General features: G+C 43.2%; 1 protein-coding gene across 1 annotated transcript in view; it reads right to left on the bottom strand.

The window, feature by feature from the left end:
• Positions 1–25,972, bottom strand: part of Plekha2 (pleckstrin homology domain containing A2) — a 69,867-nt gene that overhangs the window by 38,347 nt on the left and 5,548 nt on the right. Inside the window, exon 2 of the mRNA XM_090353891.1 lies at positions 15,004–15,166. Coding sequence (XP_090210017.1) covers positions 15,004–15,144 — 141 coding nt within the window. The 5' untranslated portion in view covers positions 15,145–15,166. The remainder of the gene's footprint in view (positions 1–15,003; positions 15,167–25,972) is intronic.

Raw genomic sequence — 25,972 nt, forward strand, 5'->3', positions numbered from 1 at the left:
CTGAGATCAGAATGATCACAGTTTGGGGCCAGTATGGGCAGAAATATTCACTATATTCTATCTCCAAAATAATCAGTAAAAGGAATGCTAAAGGAATGGCTCAAATATAGAGTGCCACCCTCATAAGCAGCAAGACCCTAATTTCAAATCCCAATTCTACCAATAATATTAATAAGTAAGTAAATAAACAAAGCAAAAAGACATGGTTAGACCATTCCAGTGCCTGGCTAGCATGTACAAGGCCCTGAATTCAAATCTAGGGATCACAAGAAGAAAAAGCAAAAAAAAAAAAAGAAAAGAAAAGAAAAAGAATGCCTTAGTGATTGCTATTCAGGCCTAAGCATAAGACTCTCTATTCAATTCAAGCCTGAGTATAAGAACTGCTGATTGACAGGACAAAATTTAGCCCTGAATTATGAATCTACTGGATTGTAAACTCATTGAATGCAGAACCTGGACATCAAGGTGAGGACACATCTGAGCAGATCCAGAGTAGAGATAAAGCTTGGTAGAATGGAAGTGGCACTGCGGCTCAAATGGTAGAGTGCTAGCTTTGAGCAAAAGAGCTCAGGGACAGCACCAGGGTCTTGAGCTCAAGTCCCCCAACTGACAACAAAAAGGCTGACCTCGTCATTGCCAGTGGCCTTGGGATTGCACGCCTGTAATCCTAGCTACTCAGGAGGTTGAAAGATGAGGATCAAGGTTCAAAGCCAGCCAGGGCACAAAAGGACCTGAGACTCATATCTCCAACTAACCTCAAGAAAACGGGAAGTGGGGCTTGGCTCAAGGTGGTAGCCTTGAGCTGAAGAGCTCAGAGATAGTGCCCAGGCTAAGTTCAAGCCCCAGCACCCACAAAGAACAAAAAAAGAAAAAAGAAAGAAAAAAAAGTCTAGTCCTTACACTGTAAACCACACATTTACCACTGAGCTATACCCCAGTCTTTTTTTTTTTTTTTAACCAGTACTAGAAGACTAGAAGTTGAACTCAGGGCCTCGAACTCTCCTTCGGCTTTCTTGTCTGTGACTAGCACCACATCACTTGAGCTACATCTCCAGCCCAGTTTTTGCTAATTAGCTGAAAATGGAGACTCCAGAATTTTTCAACTTGGGTTGGTTTTGATCATCAGTCCTCAAGGCCTCAGCCTGGCTAGTGGCTAGTATTAGCTAGTAGCTACTATTTCTTGTTCAAGTAGAAAAATTTACACGTGAGCTAGACTCCCTTCTAGTAGAATAAAAAGAACACAGGCCAGACGCCGTGGCTCATGCCCGTCATCCCAGCTACTTAGGAGGCTGAGGTCTCAGCAACGTGGTTTGAAACCAGCCTAAGCAAGAAAGTCTGTGAAGCATGATACCTGCACTCAGCATGGAGAGATTTATAACCAACAAATACCCAGTTTTCATTTCCAGAGCCGTCACTGATCTGCAGTAGAGCTTAGTCATCTATGTACTGTTAAAAGAGTTTTCAGAGAATGCACAAGGCCGCCAGGGTGGGGCAGCCTGCGGCTGACGTGCTGGTGGTGCCTACTGGCACTGGGAGACCCAGCAGATGGTGAGATCAAAGGCCCTGCCCAGACTGCAGTCCCTGGTACCTCACTGGCTGTGGCACCAGCCTTGCTCAGGGAGAAAGAAGGGGTAGAGATGAGATGGCGGAAGACAGAGAGTGTCCAAGCTGTGTGTACACCTGGCAGCCACTGAGAAATCAGGAGGTCTATAAGGCAGTGTGGTCTTCCATGTTCAGACTTCTAAACATTCTAGAACAATGTAGGGCACAGGGCAGGTTCCTGTTAGCTGAGGTCTGTGAATGCCTTGCTTTTTTGCTTAGCAGTTTTTCTGCCCCTAAGGACCTCAAAAGAGCGGCAAGTATGTGGTTTGTTCTCTTTCATCACTAAGGAAGGGGTGTCTACACAGACACTGTTGTGCCTCCTGCAGCAGGATTTCTTGCTCAAGTAGAAAAATTTACCCATGAGACCCCGACTCCCTTAAAGTCAGAATAAAAAGGGCAGAGGCTGGATTCATGACTATTACTGTGGTTACTCAGGAGGCTGAGAGCTGAGGAGGAGTAAAAACTACCCCCTCGAAAGCCAGCAGTGAGCTGTGGCTCAAGTGGTAGAGTACTAGTCTTGAACAAAAAAGTTCAGGGACAGCACTCAGGCCCTGAGTTCAAGTCCCAGGACTGGCACCAACAATAAGCACAAAGGTGGCCAGAAGTCTCAACTGCAGATTCATGCATTCACAGAAAGTCAGTCCTAGAAGGTTCTAAGAACATTTGTTCATCTACCACCTGAGTTGCTGGCTCAACCGAGGGAAATACCTTCCAGAAGATGCCCAGAGAAGGTCAGGTTGAAAATGCCTTGCTTTGTCAGCTTGAGGAAGACAGAAAGCAACTGAATTATATCTAGAGACTATTGTGCACCTCCAAAACTTCTAGATCTTTCCATGGGTGGTGGCTTGATCCCAACAATCGCAAGGACCGAGGACAGAGCTGTGTGAAAGAGAAAGGAAGCAGACAGGCTGCTGCCACCTTCCCTTATTATGTACCCCTGGGATGACCAGCTAGCTGCAAGGAACCTACAAGGCAAACACAAGTAGCATGCTGGCTGGAACTAAGAGAGGATACATGGCAATCAGAAAGCTAGGGCATGAGCAAATCACTGCCCACCAGATCCAAAAGTTGCCAGGGAGCATTGAGTATAAGGGGAGGTGGGTTCTGTGCTGGTCCATGTTCCATAGAGCCCTACCCTGGCTGGGAGAAAAACCAAAAGGAAGGTAACCAAGTCATTCCTGGCACCAGGTACCCTGGACAATGGCTTTACCCGATGTTGTGGTGCCAAAGACATCTGCCTTCCCCATGTAGGTCTACTTCCTGGTATGAACTGTGAGGCCCATGAAATGCCCAGAGCTATCTGCATTCTCCTCTTCCATAGGTATATTTTAATCTTTCATGAGAAGCCAATTCTATGTCCTTAGCTGTTGTGTTAGTTTAACACACCCATTCTGTTCCCTGGAGGCCTTTTTCTCATTGACATCTGTCAGGCACTCAATTCCGTGTGTGTATGAGGACTGAGACTTGAACCCACAGCCTCACACTTGTGCTTGGCTTGTTTCAGGTGTAAGGATGGGGCTCTACAACTTGAATCACGCCTCCACTTTTGGTTTTTGCATGTCAGTTGGAGATAAGAGTCTCAGACTTTTCTGCCAGAGCTAGCTTGGAGACAAGCTTTTTGAGCCCCAGCTTCCAAAACAGCTAGGATTACAGGCATGAGCCACTAGCCTCTGGTAGTATTTAACTTGTTAACAATCTTAAATACTTTAAGAAATACAGATAAGTGCATAAATTACACCTCAAAAGAATCTATTATTTTAAACAAAAATGTACTCTGGTGTACATTGTGAATAAAAATTGAGTTGAAACAATATACTATTACTTTCTTGTGGGAAAGCTATTTTGACCTGTATTTTTTATTTTAAAATACACATTAGCAAGATGGAAGAACATAACACTGGAATGTTTAATTTTATGGCCTTAATCCTATGGTTACCTAATAAAAACACTTTTGATTGTTTTAACATTAGCTGACATTGTTATACCAATTAGCTTTATTAGCCTGAAGTAAAATAAGGCTCAAACTAATAACTTCACATTTACAAAACAATTTATTATTTGCTACTCAGATCCACGCTTGTTATCATATCATATAGAATTCTCTAAAGCATGCTGTAAGACAGACAATAGTATTATTTAATTAACAGGTGCAAAACTAAGGTCAGACTGATAGGATCTTGCTCAAGCCACCGGCTGAAAGAGGTTACCGACACTGACCACCACCAATTTTCAGTGAACACATCATATACTTTTTTCTCTGGTACTGGTACTATAGTTTGAACTCAATAGCCTCATGGTCTCACTTGGCTTTCTGCTTAAGGCCATCATTCTACCACATGAGACTTCTAGTACCAGTCTTTTACTGGTTAGTTGGAGATGAGATCTCACAGACTTTTTTTTTTTTGCCTAGGTTGACTTGGAACTGGGATCCTCAGATCTCAGCCTTCTGAGTAGCTAGGATTATAGGTGTGAACTCCAGCATTCAGCTACATCATATATTTTTTATTAAAACTGAGTTTTTACATCATATTTCGTATGTCATGTTCTACAAACAAGTATTCAAGAAAAACTCTATATGCAATCACTGGCACATAAATTTAGGAACATAATGCTGAATCTTTGTATGTCATAGATACATTTTGACCTTGAATACTTGAGTATTAAGTCATTGCTCCTGTATTGTTTTGATCTAATACCCACATATTAGGGAGACCATGCTTTGTTCTTTCGCCTTATCTCACTCAACATGATTTGCTCTAGTCCCACCCACCTCCCAGTAATGTCATTATTTTATCTTGTCCGGTGGCTATGTAAACTTCCATTGCATATATGTACCACATTTTTTGTATCCATTCATCTGTAGTGGGGCATCTGGATTGTTTCCATCGCCTGGCTATTGTGAATAGTGCAGAGATGAACATAGCTGAGTAGGTGTCCTTATCATATCCTGGGTTATGATGTTCAGGATAGATGCCCAGGAGGGTCTATGTTTAGTTTTTATGAGGAACCTCCAAACTGCCTTCCAGAGTGGTTGTACTAGTTTACACTCCCACTCTATGTCTTTAGCTGTGCAAAAACTTTTTTTTGCCAGTCCTGGGCCTTGAACTCAGGGCTTGGGCACTGTCCTTGGGCTTTCTCAAGGCTACAGCTCTACCACTTGAACCACAGCTCCGTTTCTATGTATTTGGTACCAAGGAATCGAACTCAGATCTTTGTGCATACTAGGCAAGCACTCTACCACTAGGCTAAACCCCCGGCCCGTGTGCAGAAACTTTTTGTTTTTAGGTAGTCCCCTCTGTGGACTCTCTTTCCAATCTATTGTGACCCTGGGACTCTGTTCAGGAAGTTCCTGCTTGTGCCTGATTTCCAGTGTCTCTCCTACTCTGTTGTGTAGCAGTTTCAGAGTTTCAGGTCTGATATTGAGGTCTGTGATCTATTTTGAGTTAATGTTTGTGCATTGTAACAAGCTGGGATCAATTTAGTATTCTGCATGTGACCCCTCCCCCCAGTTTTTCAGCACTAATAACTGAAGAGGCTTTGTTTATTCCACTGTATATCTCTGGCTCCTTTGTCAAATATCAGCTGACTATAAGTATATAGTTTCATTTCTGGATCTTCTATTCTGTCATCATATTTTTTTTTGCCAGTCCTGGGCTTGGGCTCAGGGCCTGGGCACTGCCCTTGGAATTTCTCAAGGCTAGCACTCTACCACTTGAGCCTCAGCACCACTTTTGGCTTTTTTTCTATGTATGTGGCACCGAGGAATCGAACCCGGGTATTCGTGTATGCTAGGCAAGCACTCTACCACTAGGCCAAACTCCCGGCCCCATCATATATTTTTTACCACCCTACAGCCTTTGCTTTTACATTCTCCTATCTTAACATTTATGCTGACACAAACAATGCTCTCATTTTCATCTCCATCATTTCTCCTACCTAAGAAGATAAGCTGTCATATTCAGGCCACCATCACCACTTACCTATAATTTTTTTGCTTACATATTTTAGTTACATGTTTATAAAGTGCACAATGTGCAGTGTTAAGTACTACTCCATTACTAACAACTGCCACACAGCCGTGTCTGCTGAGAAACAGATACAAAGTTATGGTTTGCAAAATGTGTAATGCATCCCATTAAAACGTTTGGCTTATTACATAACTTAATAAAATACAGGACACTGGATAACACTACTCATTACTGCCTGATGCTGGCCAGTTCTGCAAGAGGCAGTTATGAAACATGGTGATGGCACTACACCCCTTAAATCCCAAACCTATGTTGTTCTTCCTTCCTAATCCTGTAACCCTATCCCTCCTCTGATTCTCGGCACCACACCAACCCAGGTAGAGCAGGAAGCTCTAGAACACCATTCTAGCTGCTCTCCCGTGCCCCTGATGCCCCTGCCAGAACACATTCCTTCAGGAACCCCACCTCCATCACACCTGAGAGCTGATCAAAGCATGTTCACATGGCCCGGTGTGATTCCCACCAACACCACTGCTGCTTACGATTACATGTAAGGAACATAAAGACAAGAGGCTCAAAAAGCTGGGGGCGTGACTCAGAGAAGTACAAGGCCTGCCCCGCAAGCACAGGGCCCTCAATTCAAACTACCTCACTGGGGGAAAAACAAAAACAAACATTTTCTTACTTACTAGCCAATAAAAAATCCAAAGCAAAATCTCACTGGCAGTCCATCCTTTATAAACACAATATGGCCTGCTTTACCTTAGAGGCATAATTTCGTGTGTGTGCCTCTGGGTGTGTGAGTGTGTGTGTGTGTGTGTGTGTGTGTGTGTGTGTGTGTGTATGCATGCATACACGCACACACCAGTCCTAGGGTTTGAACTCAAGACCTAAGAACTGTCCCTGAGCTTTTTAGTTCAAGGTTCATGCTCTACCACTTGAGCCACAGCTCCAATTCTGCCTTTCTTTAGTAGTTTGTTGGAGATGAGAGTCTCACAGGGGTGAAACTGGCCAGGATATATTGTATTCATAAACTGCTTTGTTAAATGACAACTCCTTTGTACAACCACTAAAAGATATATATTTTCTAAGTTTCATAGACTTTCCTTCCTGGAATGGCTTCAAACTGCCATTCTCAGGTCTCGGCCTCTTGAGTAGCTATGATTACAGGCACAAGCCCCTGGTGTTCAGCAAAGGCACTTTTTTTTTTTTCAAAATAAATGAGGACAAATGGTTTTTTTGTGTGTGTATAGGTAAATATTTGAGCCAGGCACTGGGAACTCACATCTGTAATCCTAGCTATTCAAGAGGCTGAAATTTAAAGATTGCAGTTTGAAGCTAGCCCAGGCAGGAAATTCCATGAGACTCTTATCTTCAATTAACTACCACAAAATCAGAAGTGATGCTATGACCCAAGTGGTAGAATGAAAAATCTCTGGGATAGCACCCAGGTCCTGATTTCAAGCCCCATGACTGATTAAAACAAATAAAGAAGTGGATGTATAGCTGAATAGAGATGTATAAAGTGGATATGTTAAACTAACTTTGAAGAGTAAAGTCTACCAAAAATATAACAATGCAATCAAAGCCAAATTCTAAGAAGACAATAATGCAATGGTAAGATTCTTACTAATTTCTAGTTTCTATCTCTATAGTTGCTTGGATTTTGTGTGTTCATCTGTGCTGGTACTAGGACTTGAACCCAGGGCCCTCACAAATGACCCTTAGTTTTCTTACTCAGTGGCTAATGCTTCACCATTTGAGCCACAACTCACCTCGTGGACTTCTTGCCTGAGCTAGAATTGAACCTTAGTCCTTAGATATTGACTTTCTGAGTGATTAGGATTACAGGAGTGAGCCATAGGTGACTGACTTAGTTCCCTGGGTTTTAAGACCAAATAGGGCTAACAAGATGATTTTTTTTCCAGAATAAGTTTCTGGCTTTTCAGTTTCATTTTGCTTTGTTTTTGAGGGGATAACAAGGCCACAGGACCTCAAACATTAAGCACATGCTCTAGCACTGAGCTCCATCCCCAGACCTTAATGTTTAAAATTGAGACAAAACACTGTTATAGAAACAAAAATTGTTTTCTTAATAAAAAAAAACCACAGTATTAGCATAGAAAAGAAACTCAATTTTTAAAATTTATACTAACTTTCAAAAAGCCTGCCCAACTTAAATTCCCAAATCTTCAGCTTAGTAATAATATTGCCTTTAGCAGAATTTGCATTTTGTCATTTGGACCCAATTTTCCCCCCCCTCATAGTATGTTGTTTGCTGATTCCAGTGAAACACAGACAACGACACACCTTTCCCTCCTTCCCCTTACCATACTGCACCACAGATGACCACTCTGCCAGTCACAGCAAGTTCATAAACTCAACATAACGAACAAATGGCAACATAAGAAATAATGAAAAAAAAATCCAGCAAGTCAACAGAAAACCCAACAAACAGCCCAAACCATTTCTGAGCTTAGTGTTGTGATGATGTTCACATAGGCAAAAAAATCATTTAAAACACCTACACCCAAATCAAGACAACAAAAAACTAGCTTTGCTGCATGCCCTGCAATGGAGCCGATGTGGCTGGAGCAGGGGGGGAAGAGAGAATTCTGGAAGGGGCCTGTCATTATCTCCACTCTCCTACATTCAATTTTGCACTGTTCATTTTTAAAAGCAAGCCATTTCCTAGCTCTTGGCATTTAGACAGATTGGAGTGGATAATGCAAAAACCTTTTAAATACTGGTGGATTTCAGCCAAATTTTAAGAAGACTTCTCATACAGAGAAGCATAATTATTTTCAAAACATCCATTTTCAGCCAGCCTTGAAGAAAACATTATTGTCCACTATAAATTACATATGAATAGACTTCCCCCACACTATTTCTTTCCTCTAAAATGCAGACAAATATCCATCTCATAGTTAGCACTGCTAAAGCTCTTTGTCCCTGTTGATGGAAAAACCTGTTTCTAGCTTTTTTTTTTTTTTAACAGAGCAAAAGGGTTTTGATTGGGATCCAGATTCACCAAGAGAGATGCAATCTTCTTTTGCATATTATGATGCTCCAATATGATATGGAAAATAAATGTACCTATTATTATTATTATTTGGTGCTGGGGCTGGGGCTTGAATTCAGGGCCAAGGCTACTGTCCCTGAGTTTTTTGTTCAAGATTAGCACACACTTCTGACTTTGTGGTAATTAACTGGAGATAAACCTCTAACAGACTTTCCTGCCTAAGCTGGCTTCGAACCATGATCTTCAGATCGCAGCCTCCGGAGTAGCTAGGATAATAGGTACAGGTCATCAATGCCCAACTCATAGTGAATATTCTTATTGAAATACGAATGTGCCTGATGTCAGCATATCAACTTTTAAATGCATCAGCCACATCACTGGCCTCATCAATATTATGGAAGCCTTCTGTTTAGAGAGGTCATATTAGCTAATGGACTTTGTCCTTAGGTTAGTGTCACTAATGCCTGGGAAAGAAAAATTCTGGGTCCTTACTTTACCACAATGATTCAAAACACTGCCATACATTCAAGGTTATGATAGCTCATGCTGAGTTCTGCTCCCTGCTTACTCCTCCCCCACATTCCCCCTGGCAGATACTGCTGGCCTCGCCATTCCCGCCCTGTGCTTCAGGAACTTTGGCTCCTGGAATTTATCTTTTCCACCTTAGTAGAGCCCCTGTTAGTGACCATTCAGCAAAGACACATAAAATTCCAGCTCTCAGGACAACTCCTAGGCGGAACTCACCTCAGAGCTCCCACAGGCTAAGGCTGAAACGTACCCTTGCCACTTCTGCTTATGCTCATGGCCCTCAGCTGGCTTTCTCCCTTCCCCTGGCACCTCCTCAGCTCACTTCCCAGGCCTTCCTTAGCACTTCCTCAGTGAAAAGCTTGCCCACAAATCCTTGTCTTACTGCCTGCTCAACTCTTTACCACAGGGTCTTCTGGGATCCCACCCACAGGCTCCCTACTCTTCATCAATGCTGCCACCATCACATGAAAACATTTCAAAAATCTGCACAATGATCTACAAATGTGAACGATAGGTGATAATAATCTCCCTAGCAGAAATGTGAGAGACAGGCACGGGTGGCTCACAACTGTAATCCTAGCTTCTCAGGAGGCTGAGATCTAAGGATTGCAATTCAAAGCCAGCTCAGGCAGAAAAGTCCCCTTGAGCCTCTCATCCCCCATTAACCACTCAAAAACTGAAGTGGTACTGAAGTAGTACCATGGCTTACGTGGTAGAGCACTAGCCTTGAGCACAGAGACTCAGGGACAGTGTCCAGGCCTTGAGCTCAAGCCCCATAACTGACAAAAAAAAAAGGCACTGTAATCAATACAGCAATGGAACTCACTAGACACTATGTTGAAAATGAACTACACGACTTGTGGATAGGGATCGAGGGGAAAGATGGAGAGAACAAGAGAACGGTGACACTGTCCAAAAAGAAATGTAGTTTTGGGCTTAGTGGTAGAGTACTCACCTGGCAAGCATGAAGCCCTGGGTTCAATTCCTCAGTATCACATACACAGAAAAAGCCAGAAGTGGTGCTGTGGCTCAAGTGGTAGAGTGATAGCCTTGAGCAAAAGAAGTTCAGGGACAGTGTCTAGGCCCTGAGTTCAAGCCCCAGGATAGACACACACACACACACACACACACACACACACACACACACACACACACACACACGACTCCATTGTGATATATGACATATTGAACAAGACTAGCAAATAATGTGAGGTAAGCTGGTCAGCTCCAGAAGTGACCTGCCTAAGACACAAAGCAATGGAGCAGAGGGGTCTAGATTATAACCTTGACCTCTCTCACCCAGGCCTGAGCACTTTTCATGGGAGCGTCCATTCCAGGCTTCCATAGTCCCCTCTTGTGCACCACAAAAGGAAAACTACAACCCCTTCTCCACAACCCAAAATGTTGGCATCTGCTTACTGGCATGGACAACAAATGATAAACCAGCTTATTGTAAGAACAGATTAGGATTATTACTCCTGAAGCTCCCTGGTAGCAAAGACTTCATTGAATTCCCATTCCACCTCATCCACAAGACCTGTAGAGTTGAGGGAAAACAGCAGAAAGATCAAGAAGCTACAGAGTTGGGCAGAGACCGACCGATGCAGCTCCAACCCCAGCACTGCACTGACCACCTGTGAGACGTGGAACGAAGAGGAGCATCAGTCCCCAGCCCCAGAATCAGTGAGAGGACTGAATACGACAGTCTATACAAAATGTCTCACACAATAGCTGATACATGGTAAGCATGCAGCAAGTACACGCTACAATTAGCTGAAACAAAAGCAAAGACATGGCCATAGAGTCAGGGTGGAGGAATACCAGTTACCAAGGAGGCTTAAACAAGCAAAGATCAGAGACCTAGGTTCAGAAAAGCCCATTAATCAATGCCAGTTAAATAACTATGGTACCACATCAGAAGTCTCTTTTCCTAGCTGCACATTGGTGGGTCAGGTCTGTAACTCTAACCACTCAAGAGAATGAGACCTACGAATTTCTGTTCAAAGCCAGCCCAGGCAAGAAGGCTCTTATCTCCAATTAACACCAAAAAGCCAGAAATGAAGCTAGGGCTCAAGTGGTAGAGTGCTAGCCTTGAGCACAAAAGCTCAGGGACAGTGCCTAGGATCTGAGTTCAAGTCCCAGGACCAGCACACACAAAAAAAGTACAGCCTCAGGAAAAAGAAAAAACCAAGATGATGGGACAAAGGACAAAAGGTGAACTGCAATATTCACAAGACAGTATATTAGAAATGAACTTTACAACTTGGAAGAGGATAGGGGGAGGGACAGTGGGAGAAAAACATGGGAAAGGGTATCAATGTTCAAGAAGTAATGTACTCACTATCTGATGACTATAACTGTAACCCCTCTATACATCACCCCGATAATAAAATTAAAAAATTAGATTCTACTTTTCCTAGTAAATGATAAACACAGTCCTGATGTCTTTCTCTCCACTGAGACAAATCACCATTCCACATAGTTTCTGTTCCATTTCAGTCCAGTTTCTTATCCCAGAAATGTAATATTAAACAATCGGCAATTCCTAAGGACCAGCCCACCTTCTAACCACCAATTCTTCCACCTCTCTTTAGTCTACTCAGTCCTTCACTGGGTGAACAGCCATTTATCAAATGTTGAACATGACTGAACATGATGGATCAAAAGTTCAGCGGGATGCACTTTCTGCCCTCTAGACCCTCCCGCTCTTGAGAGTCTGCTGGCTTCTCTTTCTTAACCAGAGACTACCCTTGCAGACTTTCCATCCTTCCAAGCCAGCCACCCTAAGATGGCTCATTAGCAGCAATGAGGACAAGGGCACCAGAGCCAGACTGCCAGGCTCAGAGGCCTGGCTCTGCCACTTTCTTCTTATGTAACCTGGGCAGATGTCTTCCCCTCTGCCCTGCCTCCCTCAGCTTTGACAATGAGGACAGTAACACTCAATTACACTTGCTGTGGGAGTAAAATGAAAACCCCATGGAAGTGGGTGCTGGTGGCTCGCACCTACAATCCCAGCTACTCTGGAGGCTGAGATCTGAAGATCACAGTTACTACTGGCCAGGGCAGATAAGTTTGTGAGATTCTTATCTCCAATTAACCAGCAAAATACTGGAAGTAGAGTGTGGCTTAAGTGCCAGAATGCTAATTTGAGTAAAGAGCCAAGTGAAAGCATTCAGCACTGAGTTCAAGCCCCAGTACCAGAAGAAAAAAAATGAAAAAAGTGCTGATGCTGTGCTTAGCTTAGTGATAATATTCATGAATACTACCCTACAATCTGTTAAAGTACTCTTTAAGTCTAGAGAGGCCACTTGGCCACGATTATAACAAAGAACTAACCCAATAAATGAAGAAACTGTTCTGAGCTCTCACCAGCTTATATGCAGCAAGGTTTTGTTGCTTTTGGTTTAGGTAGATGTGCCAAGGCAGCTGAAATCTACTGCTTCCTGGGAAGATGAAACCCCCAGCGATGGACCCTGGAAATTCAAATCCAAGGAGGTTGTCCCACCAAGAGCATCCTGAGAGCTCAACTGGTAGGGAAGGGGAGGAGGCCACCCCTAGGTAATTCAGGAAACAGCTGGCCCCAGACAGCCAGGAAGGCAGCCAGACACAGCACCCACGGTTAGCACAGATTCGGGGCCCAAATGACATCTGACTGAGGGTTTAGTCAGATTAAGGGAAATTCTAACAACCCATAACATTCTAAATCCAAGAAGATCTGTTCTGGAGGCAGAGATGAGGAGGATCTATATTGGAGGCTAACCCACACAAAAGGTTTATAAGAACATAATGTAACTGGAAAAGGAAAATTAAAAAAAAAAAAAAAGGTGGGGAGAGGAGGGCTTCCAAAGTGGCTCAAGCAAAAGAGATCCTGTTTACCTACTGTAAGCCTTAAGTTCAAATCCTAATATTAAAAAAAAAAAATCAAGATGGCAACACCATGGTCCTGGGTATGACCTATCAATGATCCCAGACTCTCTGTGGCCTAAAGGATAAAGAAAGGTCCAACTCTGGGGAGAGGCAGTAGGCAGAAGAGGACAGGACTGCCTGAGCAAGAGAATCTGAACTTTGAACAGCTCAAGAAGGGAGCACAGCACAAAGCAGGAAAATCAGGACAATAATCCATTTGAATGACATGAGCTAACCAGACAAGTGAGTGAGTGAAGGTTTGCCAAGGGGTAAGGGAAAGAAAAGGAAGTGAGACCCAGGAACCCAGAATCCTTAGCCCTTTGCCCAGTAGGTAAAAAAAAAAAAAGTGTGTGTGAGATGGGGCAGTGGGGGGGGGTTGGGGGGGGACATGGGGTGCTCTACCCATTGAGCCACACCTCTACTTACAGCTTTTTGCTGTTTGACTGGAGATGAATCTCTTGGATTTGTCTGCCCAGGCTGACTTCTAACTGTGATCCTGAAATCTCAGCCTCCTGGGTTAAAGGATTAAAGGCATGAGTCACCAGCACTTAGCTGCATGTAGAATTTTAAGTGCTACTTCCTTTTGCAGTGGATGTGTTGAGCTCTATGTGAAGGCTGTGTGGAGCTGAGGCAGGGCAGCCAGACAGACCGGGTGTGAAAGCAGATCTCGAGTGACAAGTAAGCATGCACAGTAGGCATGGAGGATCAAGACCGAATGCCTGGCACTTCAGAGGAAAGTAAGTCACAGGTTTGTCAAAGATGTGGGAGTGCACGTAGGATACAGATGTACTGAGGGCTGGGTCCTTCTTGGAAAAAGCAACTTACAGCATACGTTTTCTGCATCAAATAAGTGTTCCCTCAGCTATCAAATACACAAGACAAATGGCCAAGTCTTCTAGAGGACTGGACCCTGGATCATGGCCTGCATTTCCACATGACTCTTTTTTCCACATCACCTCTCAGAGCTCAAGAATCCCTTAGCACTGACGCCGTCCTCTTCCTGAGCCTTCCCAGCCCCAAACTCGACTCCACCTCCACTTGGCTGTGCCCTAGAATCTTGCGATTCAGAAGCTATGCCAGTCTTCACAGCCTCAATCCACCAAGCTGCTCTTAAGTAGTGGAAAGGAAATAACTAGCAACACTCAGGGGAGGGAAAAAAAAAAACACCACCTGAGTTCCCAAGGAGCAATTTCTTTCCAGTCCAGTGATGAGTCCAGAAAGCCCAGACATAGCAGTAACACTTAGGTAGTCCCAAACTTTGTGCCTGGCCTCCACCAAATACCAAGCAGCTCACTGACCATGCCCTTGCCAAGGTCAGTTGGACTGTGTGAGGCTCAGTTTTCTTATCTGCAGCAGAACAAAAATGAAGGTGACCTTCAAGGTCACTTCCAACCCAGGATTCCAGGACTTCCTGAGTCAGGAGACCAAAGATGCCTAACATTTGTTCAGGTCAGGGAACCAGGTCACATTCTCTGTCAGGGAGGGGCCCCAGACTGGAAGAGCCAGAGCAGCCTAGTTAGGCCACAGCCCTAAGGACACAGCCAGCGAGACACAGGAGGGAGGAAACTAGCCAGGCCTGGTAGTCCGGACAGCCTGGACAGTCTCTGCCTGACTTTTGCAAGTGTTCAATTCCTGTTCTCGTGAGAAAGGAACCAGATTTAGGGTGACCTAGCACTTTTGTTCTTTTCCTCCTTTCTTCTTTTCTCTTTATTTTTTTTTTGTGGAGATGAAACAAGGGCCTCCCACCTACTAAGCACCCAGTGTATCACTGAGCTACACCCCACGTGTGTGTGTGTGTGTGTGCGCGCGCATGCGCGCGCACACGCACTCGTGTGCACACGTAACATCAAAGGTTTTGGCCTTCCTCAATGACCAGCAGGATCTGGTGGTTCTTGTGTCTGATGCAGGCCCAGTGCATTCCTGTATCCTTCCTCAGTGATGGGTGGCCAGCGCTGCCCTCCCATCCTGGCCTCTCACCTGGGGGTTGTCCATGTACCAGAGAAGGCAGTTGGCCTGGGTGTCCAGAATAAAGTATCTCCGCAGGAACTTGCAGCTGTTCTCATTCTCCTCGATGTCCAGAAACCCACAGATACGGTTCTGCCGATCCACATAAGGCATTCCTGGGCTCTGCTCACATCACCTGCAGGACGGGAGGAGGTGTTGGTGAGGAGAAAGATGAGCAGGCTCTGTCTCAGGCCCTGGAGGGACCTCACCTGCGCCTAGGCTCCCTCTTTGCCCACAGCACCAAGTGCCTGCTCCACCAGATGCTAGAAACCTCTTCCAAAACTCTCATGAGGGGACAAGAGTTTGGCCTAGGGGTAGAGTGCTTGCCTAGCATGCACAAAGACCCGGGTTCAATTCCTCGGTACCACATACATAGAAAAAAAAAGTCAGAAGTGGTGCTGAGGCTCAAGTGGTAGAGCTCTAGCCTTGAGAAAGTCCAAGAACAGTGCTCAGACCCTGAGCTCAAGCCCAGGTCTGGCAAAAAAAAAAAAAAACCAAAACCAAAACCAAAGCCAAAAACCTCTCATGAGCTCAACACTAGCTTTCCTGTGACTCTACTGTATGCCAAGAGAAGGGTTAGCCCCCCCTTTTCTTAAAGTGCTGAAGATGGATCCCAGACCTTAAAGCATTCTAGGCAAGTGTTTCACCACTAAGCTACATCCCAGCCAGCTTAGTAATGGCTTCAGACTGTGAATCCTGAATTATTTCATTCTTTTGTACCTCAACTACTGATAATCACTATACAATGAAGTGATAATGGTGATTACTGGACCCATGCTTTATAAGTTTGGGCTGTGAACCAGATACCAGGCATGTCCTATGTACCTTAGAAACAGTAGTAACAATTGTCATTACTTTCCATGAAGTGAGCTGCAACTCATTTTGATCTAATTATATTCATAAATATAATGCAACAAGAATGTGCTAGATTTCACCTTATATACCTACTCTTAACTTTAAGTTACACAGCAAATGACCAAGATAAGCTCCTTTTGTCCCCAGTACTCAGGTGTTTTTAGACAGATGCTGTGCCACTTGAGTTAGGTCTCCAACCTTTTTTATTTTTAGTTTGTTATAAAGTATGTCACTGTTGCCTAGCTAGCCTCACCTTGTGATCCTTCCACCTTTGCCTTCTGGAATAGCTGGGATGGTTGCTAATATTTAGTTCTATTTCACAGCTCAAGGGACAGAGGCTCAAGCAGAATTTGTGACTAGCTTGTCCAAGACCCCAGGCTTGCATTATCCATTTTATGTACCTAGACTGGCAACACTGATCCCCTTGGGGTACCCCATACCTCAAGATGTGACTATATTTGAAGATAGGACCTTTAAAGAGGAGAGTTAATTAGGGTGGCTTCTAGCCATTATAAGCAGAAATCTGAATCCAGAAGGCCAGCAAAGGTAGGAAACATCTGACCCGTGGGTTGTATGCAGCCTTCAAAATCATCTGCTACATGACAGAAGAGACAAGTATGTCTCTCACCAGCTGCCTACATCTCCTGTTTGTCTGTATTGATCATTTTGTATGACTCCAAATGGCCCTTGGCAGAAGAAAGGATCCCTATGCCTGCAAGCGGGAAGACCACATAAAGCACAAGGAGAATGCAGCCATCCATCAGCTAAGGAGAGTGGCCTGGAACAATGCCTCTTCATTGCAATCAGGCAAGACCAGGGCATTGGCCCCTGACCTTGGACTTGCTGTCTTTAGAGCTATGAGAAAAAGAATTTCTACTCTCATCTCACAGGCTGTGTGATTTGTTACCCAGACTGAGAAGAGGTACACAGCTGCGCAGATACTCTCTATCATGGCTAGAATACAAAGTTGCGAGAAAAAGTCCCCAGTCCTGGGGACCAGAGAACAGGATCTCTGGTAATAGGGAGGCAAATCACATTTCACACTGTGCCCTTTCTCTTCATAATATCCTTTAACCTCTCAGAAAGCCCAAAATAAACTGCAGGAGCAGAGAGAACACCCACCTACGTGCCCCAACTGACTCTCCCACCAGCAAGATTCATAATAGTGTTCAAGGCCCAAGGCCAAGCAAAAGTGGTAAAATGGCAGCCTTAAGGCTGTCTCCCCACATGACACTGGGTCAGCAAGTTACAGGGACATGGCAGCCCTAGTCTTTCAGGGCCAGGAGCTAGGGTGGAGTGAGGGCAAGTCCTGAGAAAACAGGCTGGCATCTTCCCACAAGAACGAGGGAGTGTAGTGTGATACCACCTCTACAAGGGGCCCTGCAATGCTGAGCGGCTGCCTCGGGATAGCGAGGAAGCGAGAACAGTGCCACATATGTGCACTGAGAGACAGACAGAAGGAGATATAAGTGAATGGAGAAACCCCTGACGCTAACCCAGGAACAGACCCAGAATAATTTCTAGGGTCCATAAGGCTCTCGGCACTTGACGAAATCTCTAAGAGAACATACGTAACTGCTTTGGGGGAACACAGCTGTCTGCTCCTGGACCAGCTGGGAAGCAGTGTCCAAATGAACACAAGTATCCCCTGTTCAACCTGCAGGAGTAACAAGTGCCTGCTTTTTCTTCTAGACAGAGGCCAGGGTAGCGACCCTCCCTACTTCTCTCCAGGGACTTCACATCTGTATGGATGTGCCAATGGAGGACCAAATGCAAAGACTGCAAGGAGCATTCTATTTCTACCATTGCTTGACTGTGGTGGTTGTGGGGTTGGGGAGGAGCTCAGATAATCTGGGAAGCATCTGAGTCACAGGGTTTGTCAGGCTGTGGGAGGTGGGGAGCTAGCACGGCACAGAAACATGCTTACCACCTAACCACCCCAGGCAGTCGGATGATCAACAAGCAAGGAAGCTCAAGGCACAAGTGTGAGACCCTGCCTCCCAATTCTCTGTGTGCTCCTTCCAGTGCCCTGTGGACACCCTTTGTCCACACAACACTATGGTTTGGTCCAGAGCCTGTGATCCCAGATGCCCTCTCTCAGCCTCTTCCACTACTATCACCATGGAGGGTTGTCTGTGGCTTTCCCTCTTTGTTCAGAGGCCTCTGAAAAGTGCTTCTGCAATCCCAGCTGCAGCCAAGTCTGTAGCAAGTGGGCAGCCTGAGAAGCAAGTGTGTGCAAACAATAGGAGCCAAAGTGCAGCCGGCCCATGGTAATTCATGGCACAGATTTTTTTTTAATTAATTTTATCTAGGCTTGAAGGTATATAGCTCAAGAGTGGAGGACTTGCCCAGCATGCATTCAATTCCCGGCGCCACCACAAAAAAAATTAAACTCTAATGGTTCTTGCCTGGTCCTGGTGGCTCAGGCCTGTAATCCTAGTGAGTCAAGAGGCTGAGATCTAAGGTTCCCAGTTCAAAGCCATCCCAGGCAGGAAAGTCCATGAAACTCTCATATCCAATTAACCACCAGAAAACTGGAAATGAAGCTGTAGCTCCAAGTGTAGAACACTAGCCTTGAGCACAAAAGTTTAGGGACAGTGCCTAGGCCCGAAGACTGACCAAAAGCAAAAACAAGCAACAAAAACTAACGTGAATGTTCGTATCCAGACTTGGTTTCTTGTCATAATTACATAAACAGCACTTACATTGTATTAGAGGTGTTATAAGTCATCTACCGATGGTTTAAAGTGTACAGAAGAAAGTGGCATTGTGACTCAAGTGGTAGAGTGCTAGCCTTGAGCTGAAGAGCTCAGAGACAGTGTTCAGGCCCAGAGTTCAAGCCCCATGACTGACAAAATAAAAAATAAAGTGTACAGGAGTGCACGTGGGTTCTATGCGAATACAGCACTACTTGATATAAAGAACTTGAGCCTCTGTGGATATTGGTGTCTTTGATGATCCTAGAACCAATGCCCTGTGGATGCCAAGGAGTTCCCTTCCAATCACCAAGACAAGGCTTTCAAAGGTCCCTCCAACTCCCACTATCTTCCTCAGTTACATAGTTTCAAACAGTTTTCTGAATAAAAATTCCAATGATCTCAAATCCATCCATCCACTCATTTCTCCAGCCCTTTCCCTTCCCTCCCTGTCCAACCCTTAGCTTTCCCTTCCCCTTTCCTCCTTCTCTCCTTCCTTCCTTGCCTGCATTTCTTCTTTGCCTGGTAGTGCAAGGGCTGGAAGCCAGGGCCTCATAGGTGCTAAACAAAGAGGTTTGCATTTTAACAAGTTTTAACTGATAAAATATGAAGTAGAGGTGCCATATGGTTCCTCCCAGAAGTTCCCCTGGGGGGAAAGACCAGAGCCCCACACCTGACCCATCCTGCTCTATCTCCAGGTACAAGGGAGCTCTTCTCACTAGGTTAGAGTGCCAAACACCCCTCCCTCTAGAGAGTTCATGGAGTCTTGTTGTGCTTTTGATCTAATCCTAATGAAACAATCTAGCAAGTAGCCTCTGGTCTTCACTACACAAGTCTCACAAGGAACACAGAATGTTTTTTTAAGAGAAAATATCTCTACCAACCCACAGCACCCTATCTTTCCAAAGCACAGTAAGCATCCCTCATTGTTTCTGTTCTTTTCTTAAAAATTTTATTAACACTGATTTTTACATCATATTTCAAATGTCATGTTTAACAAACAAGTAGTCAAAAAGGGAATTTCTATATTCAATCACTGGCATATAGACTTTAGAATATAATTAAAATTAAGCTGTGGGTTTGTATGTCATAGATACATATTAATCTATATAATAAAACATTATGTCTATAGAGTATTTATCCCCATCATAGATTTTTATGTCTATGTAGTTATATTTATATCTCAAGACCATGTCCATAGCCTTGGGTACCCAATATTGAGTCCTCACTCTTGTGCTGTTTGGATCTAATAGCCACATATTAAGGATACCATGCGCCTTTTGTTCCTTTGGTCTTGACTTGTCTCACTCAACGTGATTCACTCTAGATTCATCCACTTCCCTGCAAATGCCAATATTTTATCTTGTCTGTTGACTATGTAGAATTCTAGTGTGTGTGTGTGTGTGTGTGTGTGTGTGTGTGTGTGTGTATACCACATTTTTTGTATCCATTCATCTGCAGTAGGGCATCTGAATTGTTTCCATCACTTGACTATTGTGAATAGTGCAGAGATGGCTGAGCAGGTGACTTTATCATATCCTGGGTTATGATGCCCAGGAACAGTATTGAGGGATCGTAAAGAAGGTCTATTTTCAGTTTTTTAAGAAACCTCCAGAGTGGCCGAACTAGTTTACATTCCCATCAGCACTGCAGTAGGATTCCTCTTTCTCCACAGCCCCACCAGTATTTATCGTTGTCTGAGTTCAGAATATTGGTCATTCTAATTGGGGTAAGGTAGTATCTTAGGGTTGTTTTTATTTGCATTTCCTTTATGACCATGGATAATGAGCATTTCTCATATTTTTTTTTGCCATTTTAACCTCTTCTTTTAATAAGTCTCTCTTTAGTTTCCTTGCCCATTTAATGATTGGTTTGTTGGGTTTGGGGGGGATTAGTTTCTTGAGTTCCCTGTAGATATTAAGTGTTTCTGGTTTTTATATAGAAAGTATGATATGCTGGGGGAGGGGTAACAATGGTGAGAAGAAATGTACTTACTACCTTATGTACGTAACTGCAACCCCTCTCAACATCACCCTGACAATAAACAAAAAAGCAAATTAAAAATGCTGGGATTTGTTATGTTTTGTTTTGGGTTTGTGTTTGCGTAGGTAATCTTGAGGTAGGATCTCACGACACAGCTCAGGCTGGCCACCAACTTGACTCCTGGGATTATAAGCATGTCCCTCTACACCTAGCCTGGAATGTTCCTAAACAACACTCAGGCTGCCCCTCCCCCCACCTTTTTTTCATGCTTCTAGGTCTCTTTCTATAAATGAGCAATTAAAAATTTTAAGTAATATCACAGACATATCCCATGTTGCTAGTACTTATAACCATTGCTTTTAATGGTTTCATACCATGCATGCACTGGTTTTACTATAATTTCCCTACCTGCTTCTCTAGGATTGTATTGTTAAGCTAATTCTACTTTTTACTATTATAATGCTGACTTCCTATTTTCATGCTGTGCCTCTCCTTTGATATGAAATGAACCTAAATTACAAGTTCATGACTAGAACATACACTATGATCTCTAGTAAATTTTTAGACCTATAACAAAAATGTTTTCTAAAAGTATTTTATCTATGTTGTAACCAATAATACACTCTTACCATCACTCTCTTAAATCCATGGAATGTTCTCCCTTTGAACTGTTGCTAGTCTGAAATACATAATGATTGATAAGGGTGAAATTTTGTTCATATTTGTTTCTTTCTTCATCTGCTTCTCCTGGACTTTGGTAAAAGCAAATCAAGAAACCATGTGCATATAATCTCTGTCTGTCTATCTCTGTTCCTCTGATACACACACATGCAAACACACACACACACGCACACACACACACACACACACACACAATCAAGGTTACCCAAAACATGACTCCAAATAATTCAAATAATTAAAGAATGTATCTTTACAAAAAAGTAGAATAAGAAGTAGTGCTGTGGCTCAAGAGGCAGAGCATTAGCCTTCAGCTAAAGAACTCAGGGACAATGCTCAGGCCCAGAGTTCAAGCTCCATGACCAACAACAACAACAAAAAATTAAGAGTAGCCAAGTAGTACAGTGCATGCTTACCTAGAATGCAGGAAGTCCTGGGTTGGATTTCCCAGTACCACATACACAGAAAAAGCCAGAAGTGGTACTATGGCTCAAGTGGTAGAGCACTAGCCTTGAGAAAACTCAAGGACAGTGCCCAGGTCCTAAGTTCAAGCCCCAGGATAGGCACACACAAAAAAAAGTAGAATAAGCATAGAATGAAAAAAGATTGCAAGAAAAATGTTTTTTAGATTAAAAAGTTGAAAGTAAATTAAAATTGGCTGACACTGTAAGACACTAACTTTAGAAAAACAAATGACATTTCTTCAGCAGAATGTTTACATTCCTATGTCATGCAATTAGAAATGTTACACATTTAATTAAAAGTGATCACTAGGGGGCCAGGAGTAGGGCCTAGTGGTAGAGTGCTTGCCTAGCATGCACAAAGATTGGGGTTCCATTCCTTGGTACCACACACATAGAAATGGTGCTGTGGCTCAAGTGATAGAGCTCTAGCCTTAAGAGAGTCCAAGGACAGTGCTCAGATCCTGAGCTCAACCCCAGGACTGGCAAAAAAAATAATTAAAAAAAAAAGTGATCACCAGTTAGTGGTTGTAATAGTAGCTACTCAGGAGGCTGAGATGTTAGGATCAAAATTTGATGCCAGCTAGGACAGAAGATCTGTGAAACTCTTATCTCTAATTAATTACCAGAAAGCCAAAAGTGGAGCTGTAGAGTAAAAATGCTCAGGGACAGTATCCAAGCCCTAAGTTCAAGCTCTAGTACTACCACGATAAAAATAAAATAAAGTAAAATAAAATAAAGGGGAAAAAGATAAAAATGAAGGAGAAAGTGAGTGAGAAAGCGGGCAGGCATTCCTCTATCAGGAGTGTAGGAGTTAAACGTCCGTGGCTGGTGACTAGAGAAGGCATCTGAGAAGAGTGAAGTGAGGGGCCTCGAGGTTTCCCTGCCCAAGTCCCTCTCTTCCACTGCCCACCCGAAAGCCTCAGAAATTCAAACCAGGAGTAAAACTGTCCAGAAACTGAGACCCTCAGAGCTGGAACAAAAAGACTGTAAGAAAATCAAACAAACTCAGGGAGAAAGAGACAGTGAAGAGTTAAGACTAAGATAGAAGAAAATGATTGCTGCTTAAAACAGATGTAGTACATATGAAAAAAAGAAAAAAGCAAAACAAAACATGTAGAAGGCTTACACATCTGAGACAAGAGGATGACCCTTTCAGGAAAGCAATCTAGCAATCTATAACAAGACAGCTAAAAATGTCCATGCCCTCTGACCCAGTAATTCTACTTTTAGGATTTCATCCAAGTAAAAAAACACTGATGCAAATAAAGATTAAAGTAAGAAGTTGGCAAGTATAATAGAATTTATAATAACAACCAAGTTGGAAATATTCTGCCTGTCCTAGTGCTCAGAGAATAAGTAAAGTCTGAGAAATTTTCATAAGAAAATATTATACAATTATCTAAAAACTATGTTTTTAAGTAATTTCTAATAAACTTTATGGACTCATATCAAATTTTTCAAAGATAAAAAATGACATAAAATATATTTTCAATGATCTAAATGGCATTTTATTCCTATATGTGGAATTTTTTAAGTTAGGTATATGGTTACACAAATATTAACAGCTATTGTGAATTTCATTTACTTTTCTACATTTTCCCATATTTTACGAATTTCCTATGGGCAATCTGTGTTTATTTAGCAGAAGATAAAGTTACTTAATATCATAAACACTCCCACCACTGGCACCTAAGTTTTTATGTTGTTGTTTGTTTTTTGTTTTCTGGGGTTTTTTTTGTTTGTTTTTTTTGTTGTTGTTGTTGTTGTTTTTGCCATCCTGGGCTTGAGCTCAGGACCTGGGCACTGTCCTTGGACTTTCTCAAGGCTAGAGCTCTACCACTTGAGCCTCAGCACCACTTCTGGCTTTTTTCTATGTATGTGGTACCAAGGAATCGAACCCGAGTCTGTGCAACCTAGGCAAGCACTCTACCACCAGGCTAAACTCCCTGCCCCTAAGTTTTGAAACTGAATATAAATTTCTCAACCATTTCAAGTTCATGAACAACTAAAATCTTGCTTAAATTATAGCTCTCTTGTGACTCTAATGTATCAAAGACCTAAATCTAGTAAGTTCATATCTCTTACATACATCATAATTACACAACAGTCAAGATGCCATAGAACCTCACACCCTACAACTTTTCTGAGTCTCTTACTTCCTATCACTTATTCCTTGCCTGGAGTCTCATCCTTTCTTTCCCCTGATAGTTCAGATCTCTACTCTCAGTCTTCATAAGAGAAGCCAATGTCACTGGAGCCAAGTAGATATTCAAGCACAAATCTTTGCTACAAAACCAGATGTTTATTATGACTAGTGCTCTGAAAAAGGAAATGGACTCCCTGATAAGCCAAAGAGGCTTCCTTCTTAAGATGTGGGAGATGGAATCCTGAGTGTTGGAGGCTCAAGTCTGTAATCCTAGCTCAGGAGGCTGAGATCCGAGGATGGAGATTCAAAGCCAGCCCAGGCAATAAAGTCCGAAAGACTCTTATCTCCAATTAACCAGCAAAAATCTGGAAATGGAGATGTGGTTCAACTGGTCGAGTACCAATCTTAAGTGGAAAAGCTACGAAACGGTGCCTAGGCTCTGAGTTCAAGCTTCAGTAATCATACCACACACACTCAAAAACCAGAGATGGAGTTGACAGTTTAAAATAATGGCTAACTGGGCAGGGTGGGGCTCACCTGCAGCTCCATCTACCTGGGAGACTGATGTATGGGACATGATTAAACTCAGAAATTTGGGGCCAGGCTGTATAACACAGAGCCATCCTATTTAAAAATTGGATTTTTTTGCCAGTTATGAAGCTTGGACTCAGGGGCTGAGTACTACCCTTGAGATTTCTCAAGGCTAGGGCTCAACCACTTGATCCCCAGCACCACTTCCGGCTTTTTTCTGTGTATGTGGTACCAAGGAATCAAACCTGGGTCTTCATGCATGCTAGGCAAGCACGCTACCACTCGGCCAAACTCCCAGCCCAATAATAAAAATTTTAAAATTCAAAGTAAAATAAAGCAAATGGGTGACTAGATAAACAAAGCGACAGATAATTCAATGTTTAAACCAAAAGTGTTAAATCTGCCAGGCACTGGTGACTCATGCCTGTTTGTAACCCTAGCTACTCAGGAGGTTGAGATATAAAGATCCCAAGTCAAAGCCAGTCTGGGAAGAAAAATCTGTAAGTCTTGTCTCCAGTTAGCTAGTAAAAAGCCACAAATGGAGCTGTGGCTCAAGTGGTAGAATTCCAGCCTTGAGCAACAATCTAAACACAAGTAGGAGACCCTGAGTTCAAACACTAGAACCAGCACAAAAGAAAGAAGAAACAAAGAAAGAAGGAGGAAGGAAGGAAGAAGCAAAGATAGAAAAGAAAAAGCTCTCCATCTATGAAATGAAGAAAGCTGTGGCTTAGCACTGGAAGGACAGCTCAGAGCTAGAATGTTTAGTTAGCAGAATTCATGTCCTTAGCTTCAGTCCTCAAGGTCACAAAAATTACCAAAAAGCAAGCCATAATTTACTGTAGCAAGCCTCCTGATTTTTTTTTTTGCCAGTCCTAGGGCTTGAACTCAGGGCCTGGACACTTTCTGCTCAAGGTTAGTGCTATGCCACTTGACCACAGTGCCACTTTTTTTTCTGTGTATGTGATACTGAGGAATGGAATCCAGGGCGTCATGCGTGCTTGGCAAGCACTCTACCACTAGGCCACACTGGCCCCCTCTTGGTTCTTCTTCTTTTCCTTTTTTTTTTTTTTCTTTTTGGCTATCCTAGGGCTTGAACTCAGGGGCTGAGCACTGTCCTTGGGCTTTCTCAAAGCTAGAGCTCTGCCACTTGAGCCACAGCACCACTTCCGGCTTTTTTCTGATATACATTACTGAGAAATCTTGCATGCTAGGCAAGCACTTTACCACTAGGCCCCCTTGATTCTTAAAAAAGCTAATGTAATTGACCGACAAAAGCAAGTGTAGACTAGATTCATCTGCTCAATTGTTCTGCTCTGTTTGAGGAAGTGACAAAAGAGAAAGCCTCTCCCAACTCTTTCTCTAGTACAAAATTATCTACTTCAATCCCAGTTCACAAGCAGGGGGAAATGGAGTCAGTTTTTAAACTGAGAGATCTTTTTTATATTTATCTGTGTTGGCAAGACAGGGGCTTTTCCAGTCTTGTCCTGCATAAGTCTAGAAGGTGTTTCTTGTCATGCAGAGCTCCAGCCTGCTTGCTCGCAGAAGCTGCGAGACTCAAGGCAAGAACAGTCAGAGAAGAAAGTGCATTT

This window comes from Megascapheus bottae, chromosome 20 (genome assembly GCF_031878675.1).
Source record: "Megascapheus bottae isolate mThoBot1 chromosome 20, mThoBot2.hap1, whole genome shotgun sequence".
Lineage (NCBI taxonomy): Eukaryota > Metazoa > Chordata > Mammalia > Rodentia > Geomyidae > Megascapheus > Megascapheus bottae.